Source organism: Procambarus clarkii, chromosome 22 (assembly GCF_040958095.1).
Source record: "Procambarus clarkii isolate CNS0578487 chromosome 22, FALCON_Pclarkii_2.0, whole genome shotgun sequence".
Taxonomy (NCBI): domain Eukaryota; kingdom Metazoa; phylum Arthropoda; class Malacostraca; order Decapoda; family Cambaridae; genus Procambarus; species Procambarus clarkii.
In genome coordinates this window covers 37,549,990-37,562,489 of record NC_091171.1, presented here as the reverse complement: position 1 = coordinate 37,562,489, position 12,500 = coordinate 37,549,990, and the positions used below count along the sequence as shown (strand labels likewise).

The 12,500-nt window shown below is 48.2% G+C and overlaps 1 protein-coding gene across 1 annotated transcript; it reads right to left on the bottom strand.

Annotated features, from left to right (window-relative positions):
* Nucleotides 1-10,821: 10,821 nt before the first annotated feature.
* LOC123748517 (MAGE-like protein 2) lies at nt 10,822-12,366 on the bottom strand. The gene has a single exon (XM_045730694.2). It carries the CDS (start codon nt 12,364-12,366, stop codon nt 10,822-10,824), a length of 1,545 nt encoding a protein of 514 aa, XP_045586650.2.
* Between the last annotated feature and the right edge of the window lie 134 nt (nt 12,367-12,500).

Sequence of the window (12,500 nt, the reverse complement as noted above, 5' to 3'; positions counted from 1 at the left end):
TGTTTGTGGCTTGAAAAGCCTCCTGTACCTCTGTGTATCAAAAGGTGTGTGGGGGGGGGGGGGGGCCAAAGGCTGGTGTTGTACACGGCTAACATCGTGCGGCTGGCAGCGTACATGTAAACAACGGGCTTCAGAAACTCTCGTACAGTGAACTGTGTGATCACATCTCTCACGGTGCGTATGGTGTACTTATTACGTATGTCACCAGTAGAGGTCAAGACCTGACCTCCAGGTCACCAGTAGAGGTCAAGGCCTGACCTCCAGGTCACCAGTAGAGGTCAAGGCCTGACCTCCAGGTCACCAGTAGAGGTCAAGGTATCACCTTTCTTGACCTGGAGGCCAGGCCTTGACCTCTATTGTGTGTGTGTGTCGGCGTATGGGAGAGGACAAGAAACAGCTAACTACCCAACTATCTACAGACCAACGGTACTATAACTACCAGGGCTGAACCTCTGAGAACAACCTGGAAATAAACCAAACTTCAGAACACATTTCAAAACACACACACACTTACGCCTTCCCAACTTGTCAATCACCGGGCACAAAGGTGTACCAATTAGGGAGGTTGAAGGAGTAAGGCAATTGAGAAGAGCCCCTCCCCCCCCCCCCCTCTCTCTCACCCCTACCTCCCTCCCTCACCCCCCATCGTGGTGAGAGACAGATAAACCGGCCACACGGCCATATAGACGCCTCGGCCACCAACTTATTATATATATTTTGCATTTGTTATCATATCTTGTCATTTTTTTCAATCTCATTTCTTCCCATTTTTTTCCTTGGTATCTGAGACCTGTCCTTTAGGCTGCCAAAGTTTGTAATGAAATATTAGTATTACGGGTTGTTGTGTAGCCTAGGTAAGCTGCCGTTATTGGTTCACAGGTGTGGGAGCCCATTGTACGTCTGGGAGGCGTTCTTGTACGTCTGGGAGACGGTCTTGGGCGTCTGGGAGACGTTCTTGTACGTCTGGGAGACGTTCTTGTACGTCTGGGAGACGTTCTTGTACGTCTGGGAGACGGTCTTGGGCGTCTGGGAGACGTTCTTGTACGTCTGGGAGACGTTCTTGTACTTCTAGGAGACGTTCTTGGGCGTCTGGGAGACGTTCTTGTACGTCTGGGAAACGTTCTTGTACGTCTGGGAGACGGTCTTGGGCGTCTGGGAGACGTTCTTGTATGTCTGGGAGACGTTCTTGTACGTCTGGGAGACGTTCTTGTACGTCTGGGAGACGGTCTTGGGCGTCTGGGAGACGTTCTAAAGCGTCTGGGAGACGTCTTGGGCGTCTGGGAGACGTTCTTGTACGTCTGGAGACGTTATTGTACGTCTGGGAGACGTTCTTGTACGTCTGGGAGACGGTCTTGGGCGTCTGGGAGACGTTCTTGTACGTCTGGGAGACGGTCTTGGGCGTCTGGGAGACGTTCTTGTACGTCTGGGAGATGTTCTTGTACGCCTGGGAGACGTTCTTGTACGTCTGGAGACGTTATTGTACGTCTGGGAGACGTTCTTGTACGTCTGGGAGACGGTCTTGGCGTCTGGGAGACGTTCTTGTACGTCTGGGAGACGTTCTTGTATGTCTGGGAGACGTTCTTGTACGTCTGGGAGACGGTCTTGGGCGTCTGGGAGACGTTCTTGTATGTCTGGAGACGTTCTTGTACGTCTGGAGACGTTCTTGTACGTCTGGGAGACGTTCTTGTACGTCTGGGAGACGGTCTTTTATGTCTGGTCACATCTGTCTTCTGGAGAACCAGAGGAGGAATGTGTTTATCTGCTTTCCTTCCTCGAATGATGTATGATGTTTGTATTGTGTAAATGTATCTCTCTGTCTCTCTCTGTCTGTCTCTCTCTCTCTCTCTCTCTCTCTCTCTCTCTCTCTCTCCTCTCTCTCTCTCTCTCCCTCTCCCTCTCCTCTCCCTCTCCCTCTCCCTCTCTCTCTCTCTCTCTCTCTCTCTCATCTCTCTCTCTCTCTCTGTCTCTGTCTCTGTCTCTGTCTCTGTCTGCCTCTGTCTGTCTCTGTCTGTCTGTCTCTGTCTGTCTGTCTCTCTGTCTCTCTCTCTCTCTCTCTCTCTCTCTCTCTCTCTCTCTCTCTCTCTCTCTCTCTCTCTCTCTCTCTCTCTCTCTCTCTCTCTCTCTCTCTCTCTTTGTCTCTCTCTCTCTCTCTCTCTCTCTCTCTCTCTCTCTCTCTCTCTCTCTCTCTCTCTCTTTGTCTCTCTCTCTCTCTCTCTCTCTCTCCTCTCTCTCTCTCTCTCTCTCTCTCTCTCTCTCTCTCTCTCTCTCTCTCTCTCTCTCTCTCTCTCTCTCTCTCTCTCTCTCTCTCTCTCTCTCTCTCTCTCTCTCTCTCTCTCTCTCTCTCTCTCTCTCTCTCTCTCTCTCTTCTCTCTCTCTCTCTCTCTCTCTCTCGATATTTGATTATCTTTATTTAGTCGTTGTAGCTCCAGGGTTTAATTTCTGGCAAAGAATAACATTACAAAGCTGCAACTCAGGAGTCTGATCATAATGAAAGAATGTAGTTGTTAAGAGAAAGAACATGGTTGTTATGGGGAAGAACATGGTTGTTATGGGGGAAGAACATGGTTGTTATGGGGAAGAACATGGTTGTTATGGGGAAGAACATGGTTGTTAAGAAGAAAGAACGTGGTTGTTATGGGGAAGAACATGGTTGTTATGGGGGGAAGAACATGGTTGTTATGGGGAAGAACATGGTTGTTACGGGGAAGAACGTGGTTGTTATGGGGGGAAGAACATGGTTGTTATGGGGAAAGAACAAGGTTGTTATGGGGAAAGAACAAGGTTGTTATGGGGAAAGAACAAGGTTGTTATGGGGAAAGAACATGGTTGTTATGTGGAAGAACAAGGTTGTTATGGGGAAAGAACGTGGTTGTTATGGGGAAGAACATGGTTGTTATGGAGAAAGAACATGGTTGTTATGGGGAAAGAACATGGTTGTTATGGGGAAGAACATGGTTGTTACGGGGAAAGAACATGGTTGTTATGGAGAAAGAACATGGTTGTTATGGGGAAAGAACATGGTTGTTATGGGGAAGAACGTGGTTTTATGGGGGAAGAACTTGGTTGTTATGGGGAAAGAACATGGTTGTTAATTAATGTACCCAAATATGGGTCGAGGACCTGAACACCAAATATTCTGACTCTGGTGCAAGTTAGATGTGTTCGGGTTGGTGTTAGTATTAACAATTCTCTAAAGTCTTATTAAATTTGTATGGAAATGGACACATTGGTCATTAATATATTCCTTTTATATTGGTTGTTTTGTGGCCCTTTAATATTAGGTGCTAAAGGGGAAAGCACAAGTCATAAACACGCACTTGTGTGTGTATACCACCTATGTCAGACCAATCCTGGAATATGCAGCTCCAGCCTGGAGTCCATACCTAGTTAAACACATGACAGAGTTTGCGAAGATTCAGAGGTATGCCACCAGGCTCGTCCCGGAACTGAGAGGTATGAGCAACGAGGAAAGGCTAAGGGAGCTGAACCTCACGTCCCTGGAAGACAGAAGAGTAAGGGGAGACATGATAACCACCTATAAAATTCTCAGGGGATTTGACAGGGTGGACAAAGACAAACTCTTCAGCACGGGTGGGACACGAACAAGGGGACACAGGTGAAAACTGAGTACCCAAAGAGCCACAGGTACGTCAGAAAGAAATTTTTCAGTGTCAGAGTAGTTAACAGATGGAATGCATTAGGCAGTGATGTGGTGGAGGCTGACTCCATACACAGTTTTAAATGTAGATATGATAGAGCCCAGTAGGCTCAGGAACCTGTACACCTGTTGATTGACAGTTGAGAGGCGGACCAAAGAGCCAAAGCTCAACCCCCGCAAGCACAACTAGGTGAGTACACACACATATATATGCCGGGCCGAAGTCATAATTTATGACAGCGGATCAACACGAGGCCCGGTCAACACGAGGCCCGGTCATAACGAGGCCCGGTCAACACGAGGCCCGGTCAACACGAGGCCCGGTCATAACGAGGCCCGGTCAACACGAGGCCCGGTCATAACGAGGCCCGGTCAACACGAGGCCCGGTCATAACGAGGCCCGGTCAACACGAGGCCCGGTCATAACGAGGCCCGGTCATAACGAGGCCCGGTCAACACGAGGCCCGGTCAACACGAGGCCCGGTCATAAATTCTACTTACTGGCCTGATTTTATTGCACAGTCCCGCCACACAACCAATCTTATACCTATTTAGGCAGTCAAATAATATTAGTAATTTTTATAACTAACTTACTCTGAACAAATCCACAAGGGCCGTGACGAGGATTCGAACCTGCGTCCGGGAGCATCCCAGACACTGCCTTAATCGACTGAGCTATGATGTGTCGAACCTGTGTCTGGGATGCTCCCGGACGCAGGTTCGAATCCTCGTCACGGCCCTTGTGGATTTGTTCATTTGATGCATCACGTTAGTGTGATTTCTGTGTGTAACTCTGTAATGTTAGTCACTCGTGGCTGTTGTCTGCTAAAGTCGCCGTGAACTCTAAGTTATGATATTTATCTATAATTAAATGTTGGGGCTATGGAGTGGGATCGAACTGGCATCCCTGGAGCCTCAGACACACGCATACAAACTGGACTTGTTATGGGGAAGAACATGGTTGTTATGGTTAAAGAACATGGTTGTTATGGGGAAGAACATGGTTGTTATGGGGAAGAACATGGTTGTTATGGTTAAAGAACATGGTTGTTATGGGGAAGAACATGGTTGTTATGGGGAAAGAACATGGTTGTTATGGGGAAGAACATGGTTGTTATGGTTAAAGAACATGGTTGTTATGGGGAAAGAACATGGTTGTTATGGGGAAGAATTGTTGTAATCCACAAGTTAGTAGGAATTATTAGCTAGAGGATCATTACTACAACACTTAACGAATGATGATTGAAAGTACATGTAAGTAGACAGACTATGGATCACATATCTAAGAAAGGTCAATGGATTAAGACCGAAGCTGTTTAGCCAAATGATTAATTCCTGGAAAGAGGAATTATTCTTCGTCAGGCTTCTAGGAACAAGATTACCTCTCTAGGGATAAGGTTAATCGGATTATACCTTCCTTGAGAGGTGGGGTGAAATGGTTGAGGAGATGGCTGACTGGAGTCAGTCTGATTGTGGAAGTTGAACGAGCAAGTCCTTTGGATCCCCGTTGTGGCAGCAGCGAAGTGTAGCAGACAGCTATGCGAGAGCCTGTTGTGATCTTAGTGACCAAGTTAAGTCTGCAGTATGTGAGTATTGAATGTAAGACTAACCGGGTGTGGAGCGTTGTAGTAATCATTCCGTATTAGGGACTTAGGCGGAAGTTACGAGTGTGTGTGGTGATCGCGGAGGTCAAGTGGTCTATGGGTATTGGAAGTGTATTGACCTAATAGAGTATGTTAATTAATATAGTATTATTTGTCAGAGTCTATTCTTTGTAATTAAATGACAAAACCGACGGCCTTTAAAGACTTCGATATGTCCCTTCATAGTGTTCCTGGTTTGGTTGGTGAGGGAATGTTAGGGAATTGGTAGACGACATATTTGGTGGCAGCGCAAACAGGTTTTGGAACACTGTGCGAGATGAAGGAAGTGTGGTTCTGGTTTAGTTGGTGAGGGAATGTTCGGGAAATGGTAGACGTCGGGTTGTGGTGAGAATGGTGGTTACTAGACGGAGGAAAGAAGGGTCAGGTGAGACCAGGTCAGAGGAGTTTTAATTAAAGGGACTAGGCCATTGTGGGGCACATGTGGGGTTTATTTCTTTCTTTCCAGATTCCCGCAACGAGAGACGGCTAAGAGGCAAGTCTGGACCACTGAAGCATCGGGATCCAAAACAAGTGCAGTGTTCGTAGTGCGGATTATACAGTGTTCGTAGTGCGGATTATACAGTGTTCGTAGTGCGGATTATACAGCGTGGCGAGGTAAACTAGCGCGGGTGAATGTGGGCCAGCGTGGGCCATGTGCGGCCATGTGCGGGCCAAGCGATGGGTGGGCCAAGCGAGCCGCACCTTGGAGCTTGTTTTATATCGTTGGTAAGGCGGAAATAGTGAGAAACCGTTGCTAAGGTGAAATTAATCGTGTAAACTACGTAATTTAAAGTTAATTAAATTTCATGTAACGTGTAAATCGAATATTTTAAGGATAATGAAATATTACCTAAAGTACTGTGCGAGTTCCGGCGTTGTCAGGTGTAGATACAGAAAATAGGCGCAGTGAATTATGGACGCCTTGGCATAGCGAGCGACGCGTAATTTGACGTCTGGGGTTCGCCGTCTACTGTACCCTGGAGAGGGCCATGGAGATTTTTTTGGGTGCAGGTAGCATTATGGAGAGTGTTACCGTGGGACACGGGGAGCGTGTCCCGTTGGTGGGGGTGTGTGGCGCCGGGTGTAGTGCATGGTTGTGTATTGGCGTTTGTACGCCGGGGTGTGTAGTGTAATGCATGTGGTGTGTAGTGTAATGCATGTGTAGTGGCTTATTAGACGCCAGCGTAATGCATAGTATTTACTGTAGTGAAATGTGCATGTTTTCACTGTGGATATCATGGATGTAGTATAGTGCATGACATTGTTGGCATTGTAGCGCCAAGGTGTAGCATGTGTAGCATAACTGGTTGTTGTAACACCGGGTGTATTGTAGACATTAGCGTTGAAGTATGTTAACGCAGGTGGTAGTGTGGCGGGTGGCCACTACACAAGAAATTATGCCTGACGAGTGTGGTCAGGTAATTAATGGATTACCAGAGAAAAGGGACAGTGTGTGTTGCGGGTGATGTCTCGTGGTGTTTTGATGCGCTCTGGCGCAAGGCATATGCCTGTGGTGGTGATGGTGTTGAGGGCGTTGGAGACGCCGTGTGTGGTGTTGGGGACGCCGTGTGTTGTGTTGAGGGCGTTGGGGACGCCGTGTGTTGTGTTGAGGGCGTTGGGGACGCCGTGTGTTGTGTTGAGGGCGTTGGGGACGCCGTGTGTGTGTGTTGAGGGCGTTGGGGACGCCGGGTGTTGTGTTGAGGGCGTTGGGGACGCCGGGTGTTGTTGAGGGCGTTGGGGACGCCGGGTGTTGTGTTGAGGGCGTTGGGGACGCCGGGTGTTGTGTTGAGGGCGTTGGGGACGCCGTGTGTTGTGTTGAGGGCGTTGGGGACGCCGTGTTTGTTTGAGGGCGTTGGGGACGCCGTGTGTTGTGTTGAGGGCGTTGGGGACGCCGGTGTTGTGTTGAGGGCGTTGGGGACGCCGGTGTTGTGTTGAGGGCGTTGGGGACGCCATTGGGTGGTGTAGTGTAGTGGCGTTTGGACGCCTGGTATGGAGTGTGGTGTTGTGGAGTATATGGTGGCGCAGGGGCGCCAGGTAGTGGTCGGTAAGGTGAGTATTGGCGTAGCAAGGTCGGTGCGTTAGGACGCAGGAAGTGGTTGTAGGGATGTGTGGCGTTATATTGAGGTCATCAGTGGTTGGGATGACCAGAGGTAATGGTGTGTCGGAGTGGGTAAGTCTTATGGATAAGATGAAATGTGGATAATTGCAGGTTGGTGGCTGCAGTAGGCGAGCCAAGTCGATACATCTAGCAAGACTCATAAAAGACTAATAAAAATTCATTATTTTCATTAAAATTTTCATTAATTAAGTCGGAGTGGGTAAGTCTTATGGATAAGATTATAATGTAGAATTTCAAAATTTCAGGTGTTGGTGGTTGCAGTGAGCGAGCCAAGTAGATATACTAATTTCTTATTAAGTTGTTACAGGAATCTCGCTAGAGGCGAGCCAGTGGCAGTATGATGCTTTAGTGACATAGTTGGAAATTATTTTAATGAGGTATTTATTGTGATAATGTATGTGTATGTATATACTGTATATTACCTCATCGGCACCATTACTGAGTGTTAGGCTTGAGAAGGTCCCCCGGGATCATGTCACAGAGCTTCAGGTAGAGTAGAAGGGAAGCTATGAGGCTACACTCAGTTATTCTAGAAAAAAAGGGGGGGGAAGTGAAGCCAACGTGACGTTATAGGCGAAATTCGCCCCCTGACATCAAAGCAGGGATAAGGGCCAGCTGCAATGGTTTTGCAGCTGCGCTCAGGCTATATACGGGGAGAGAGTAAGGAGCCGAGGGGGTTATGTAATAATGGGATCGAGCCAGGGGGCTCCGAGGGAATATTTTGCAGGTACAGCGGTCGGGAAGGTGTGAATACAGGTGGACACACTCTGGGCGGATGGGCCTAGACCAGAGAGCTGTGAGGGATCTACAGCGTTCTGGGATTGGTGCCCTGGAACGAGACGTCAGCACAGACCCAGGGAACATGACCCTGGGGTAGGAATCTCCGTTGCTCTGGAGGCCAGGATCACGTTACCTCAGAGCAACGATGGGACATTGACAACATTCACCAGGCTGGACAGCCTGGGTTTTGTCTGGGTCATGGAGGATCTATGACCTAGCAACCATGGGACACGAAGACAAGAGAAGTGATGCTGCAATTGTGGAGGAGGCCAGTGAAACATTGTGTGATCATTGTAAGCCCTTATGTCAACAGTACAGGGCAAGATGTTAAATTATAATTACTAAGGATGAAGAACCTTAGATATATATGTGTTGTGTATATATTAATGACTAGTGTCATTTCTGTTTAAGTGCCAGCATTCTGGTCCATGTAATTTTATGGTTATGTTTGTATGTAATTATATGTCAGCAGTTTAGGTATATGTGCATTGTTGGAGATGGGAAAAATTATTACAGACTATTTTACCTGTGCTATGATGTGAATATAATGTATATGTTGGAGAAGTGTTGTGAGTCATGTCGGGGAAAATTTTAATTTATTTCATTGTGTGTATGATGAACTTATTGGATGATTTTTTAGTTGTACACATATGGTGGGTGCATCCTCCAGGTCCTTGCACTAATGGAACCATTGCAATGATGCATATGGGGACATATGCGTGTTTAAGGAGGGGAGTGGTGTTGTAATCCACAAGTTAGTAGGAATTATTAGCTAGAGGATCATTACTACAACACTTAACGAATGATGATTGAAAGTACATGTAAGTAGACAGACTATGGATCACATATCTAAGAAAGGTCAATGGATTAAGACCGAAGCTGTTTAGCCAAATGATTAATTCCTGGAAAGAGGAATTATTCTTCGTCAGGCTTCTAGGAACAAGATTACCTCTCTAGGGATAAGGTTAATCGGATTATACCTTCCTTGAGAGGTGGGGTGAAATGGTTGAGGGAGATGGCTGACTGGAGTCAGTCTGATTGTGGAAGTTGAACGAGCAAGTCCTTTGGATCCCCGGTTGTGGCAGCAGCGAAGTGTAGCAGACAGCTATGCGAGAGCCTGTTGTGATCTTAGTGACCAAGTTAAGTCTGCAGTATGTGAGTATTGAATGTAAGACTAACCGGGTGTGGAGCGTTGTAGTAATCATTCCGTATTAGGGACTTAGGCGGAAGTTACGAGTGTGTGTGGTGATCGCGGAGGTCAAGTGGTCTATGGGTATTGGAAGTGTATTGACCAATAGAGTATGTTAATTAATATAGTATTATTTGTCAGAGTCTATTCTTTGTAATTAAATGACAAAACCCGACGGCCTTTAAATACCTTCCATATGTTCATTCATTGTGTTCCAGTACAAACCTAGTGGTACGCCTCAAGGGTCTGGTGTGTGTAGGAGTACACGGTGGTAGTAACGGTTGCTGAGGCAAGGTGTTATGTGTTGTGTAATCGCTGTGTTCGGAATGAACCGGGGTTCAGCGTCACGACAGAATATGGTCGTTATGGTTAAAGAACATGGTTGTTATGGGGAAGAACATGGTTGTTATGGGGAAGAATATGGTCGTTATGGTTAAAGAACATGGTTGTTATGGGGAAGAACATGGTTGTTATGGGGAAAGAACATGGTTGTTATGGGGAAGAACATGGTTGTTATGGGGAAAGAACATGGTTATGGGGAAGAACATGGTTGTTATGGTTAAAGAACATGGTTGTTATGGGGAAAGAACATGGTTGTTATGGGGAAGAACATGATTGTTATGGGGAAGAATATGGTCGTTATGGTTAAAGAACATGGTTGTTATGGGGAAGAACATGGTTGTTATGGGGAAAGAACATGGTTGTTATGGGGAAAGAACATGGTTGTTATGGGGAAGAACATGATTGTTATGGGGAAAGAACATGGTAATACGGGTTACTGCGCGACTTACATGGAGATGAAGTCACCAGTTATTGCGGTGATGAGTGTTCCTGTACCTCTATGTGAGTGTAGCTGAGACAGAGCTGGTACGACCTTTCCCGAGGTGTATTAACCCACATACAGACGAGTAGTCACAATAACATGGCTCAAATATGTTGAGCAAACCACATACTAGAAAGTGAAGGGACGACGACGTTTCGGTCCGTCCTGGACCATTGTCAAGTCGATTGTGATCATAATCGACTTGCGAATGGTCCAGGACGGACCGAAACGTCGTCGTCCCTTCACTTTCTAGCGTGTGGTCTGGTCAACATTGACTGACATGTTTGTGTCAGTGGCCAGTCATCTGGGAGACCCGCCAGCACTGAACAAATCCACAAGGGCCGTGACGAGGATTCGAACCTGCGTCCGGGAGCATCCCAGACACTGCCTTAATCGACTGCCAGCACTGTTCTCAACCATGTGTCTAGCCTCAGCTGACACCTGCGCCATCTGTCTTTATGCCAAGGAAACTTACGGGTGATATTTGCTTGTACTGCTTCTCCTATCATGGAGCACACTTAAGGGAGAGCGCTGTAGTGGAGTGAGGGAATTAGCATTTTGGGGATTTTGTGAAACAGTTCTTTGCAAATTGCATTATAAGTTCTGGAATTAGTTGGGTAGGATGAATATGATCGAGGGAGGTGGCTGTCCTTGTAACACTGGAGGTGGGCTGGCCTTGTAACATGTGAGGTGGGCTGTGCTTGTAGCACGGAAGGTGGGCTGTGCTTGTAACATGTGAGGTGGGCTGTGCTTGTAACACTGGAGGTGGGCTGTGCTTGTAACATGTGAGGTGGGCTGGCCTTGTAACATGTGAGGTGGGCTGGCCTTGTAACATGTGAGGTGGGCTGGCCTTGTAACATGTGAGATGGGCTGTGCTTGTAACACGGGAGGTGGGCTGTGCTTGTAACATGTGAGGTGGGCTGTGCTTGTAACATGTGAGGTGGGCTGGCCTTGTAACATGTGAGGTGGGCTGGCCTTGTAACATGTGAGGTGGGCTGTGCTTGTAACACGGAAGGTGGGCTGTGCTTGTAACATGTGAGGTGGGCTGTGCTTGTAACACTGGAGGTGGGCTGTGCTTGTAACACGGGAGGTGGGCTGGCCTTGTAACACGGGAGGTGGGCTGTCCTTGTAACACTGGAGGTGGGCTGTGCTTGTAACACGGGAGGTGGGCTGGCCTTGTAACACGGGAGGTGGGCTGGCCTTGTAACACTGGAGGTGGGCTGTCCTTGTAACACGGGAGGTGGGCTGTCCTTGTAACACGGGAGGTGGGCTGTCCTTGTAACACGGGAGGTGGGCTGGCCTTGTAACACGGGAGGTGGGCTGGCCTTGTAACACGGGAGGTGGGCTGGCCTTGTAACACGGGAGGTGGGCTGGCCTTGTAACACGGGAGGTGGGCTGGCCTTGTAACACGGGAGGTGGGCTGGCCTTGTAACACGGGAGGTGGGCTGGCCTTGTAACACAGGAGGTGGGCTGTCCTTGTAACACTGGAGGTGGGCTGTGCTTGTAACACTGGAGGTGGGCTGTCCTTGTAACACGGGAGGTGGGCTGTGCTTGTAACACGGGAGGTGGGCTGGCCTTGTAACACGGGAGGTGGGCTGGCCTTGTAACACGGGAGGTGGGCTGTGCTTGTAACACAGGAGGTGGGCTGTCCTTGTAACACTGGAGGTGGGCTGTGCTTGTAACACTGGAGGTGGGCTGTCCTTGTAACACGGGAGGTGGGCTGTGCTTGTAACACTGGAGGTGGGCTGTCCTTGTAACACGGGAGGTGGGCTGTGCTTGTAACACTGGAGGTGGGCTGTCCTTGTAACACGGGAGGTGGGCTGTGCTTGTAACACTGGATGTGGGCTGTCCTTGTAACCCTGGAGGTGGGCTGTCCTTGTAACACTGGAGGTGGGCTGTTCTTGTAACACGGGAGGTGGGCTGGCCTTGTAACACTGGAGGTGGGCTGTCCTTGTAACACTGGAGGTGGGCTGTCCTTGTAACACTGGAGGTGGGCTGTCCTTGTAACACTGGAGGTGGGCTGTCCTTGTAACACTGGAGGTGGGCTGTCCTTGTAACACTGGAGGTGGGCTGTGCTTGTAACAAGGAACAGACGCTGGAGACTAGCCTCGCCCAATATTTCACGGTAATTGCTTTTGGGTACGTGCCCAACATGGGCGGATCAAAATGTTCATTTCAAAAAGTGTCACATGACACTGTGCCAGAGTGACGCCCGCGACGAATCTTGTTATGCCATTATGACTCATTATTTTACAGTTTTTTCATAATGTAAAATATTAGGACCTTGT

Excerpts from the sequence above, each read along its gene's own strand:
- LOC123748517 (XM_045730694.2), bottom strand. The coding sequence starts at position 12,366 with ATGTTGGGCACGTACCCAAAAGCAATTACCGTGAAATATTGGGCGAGG.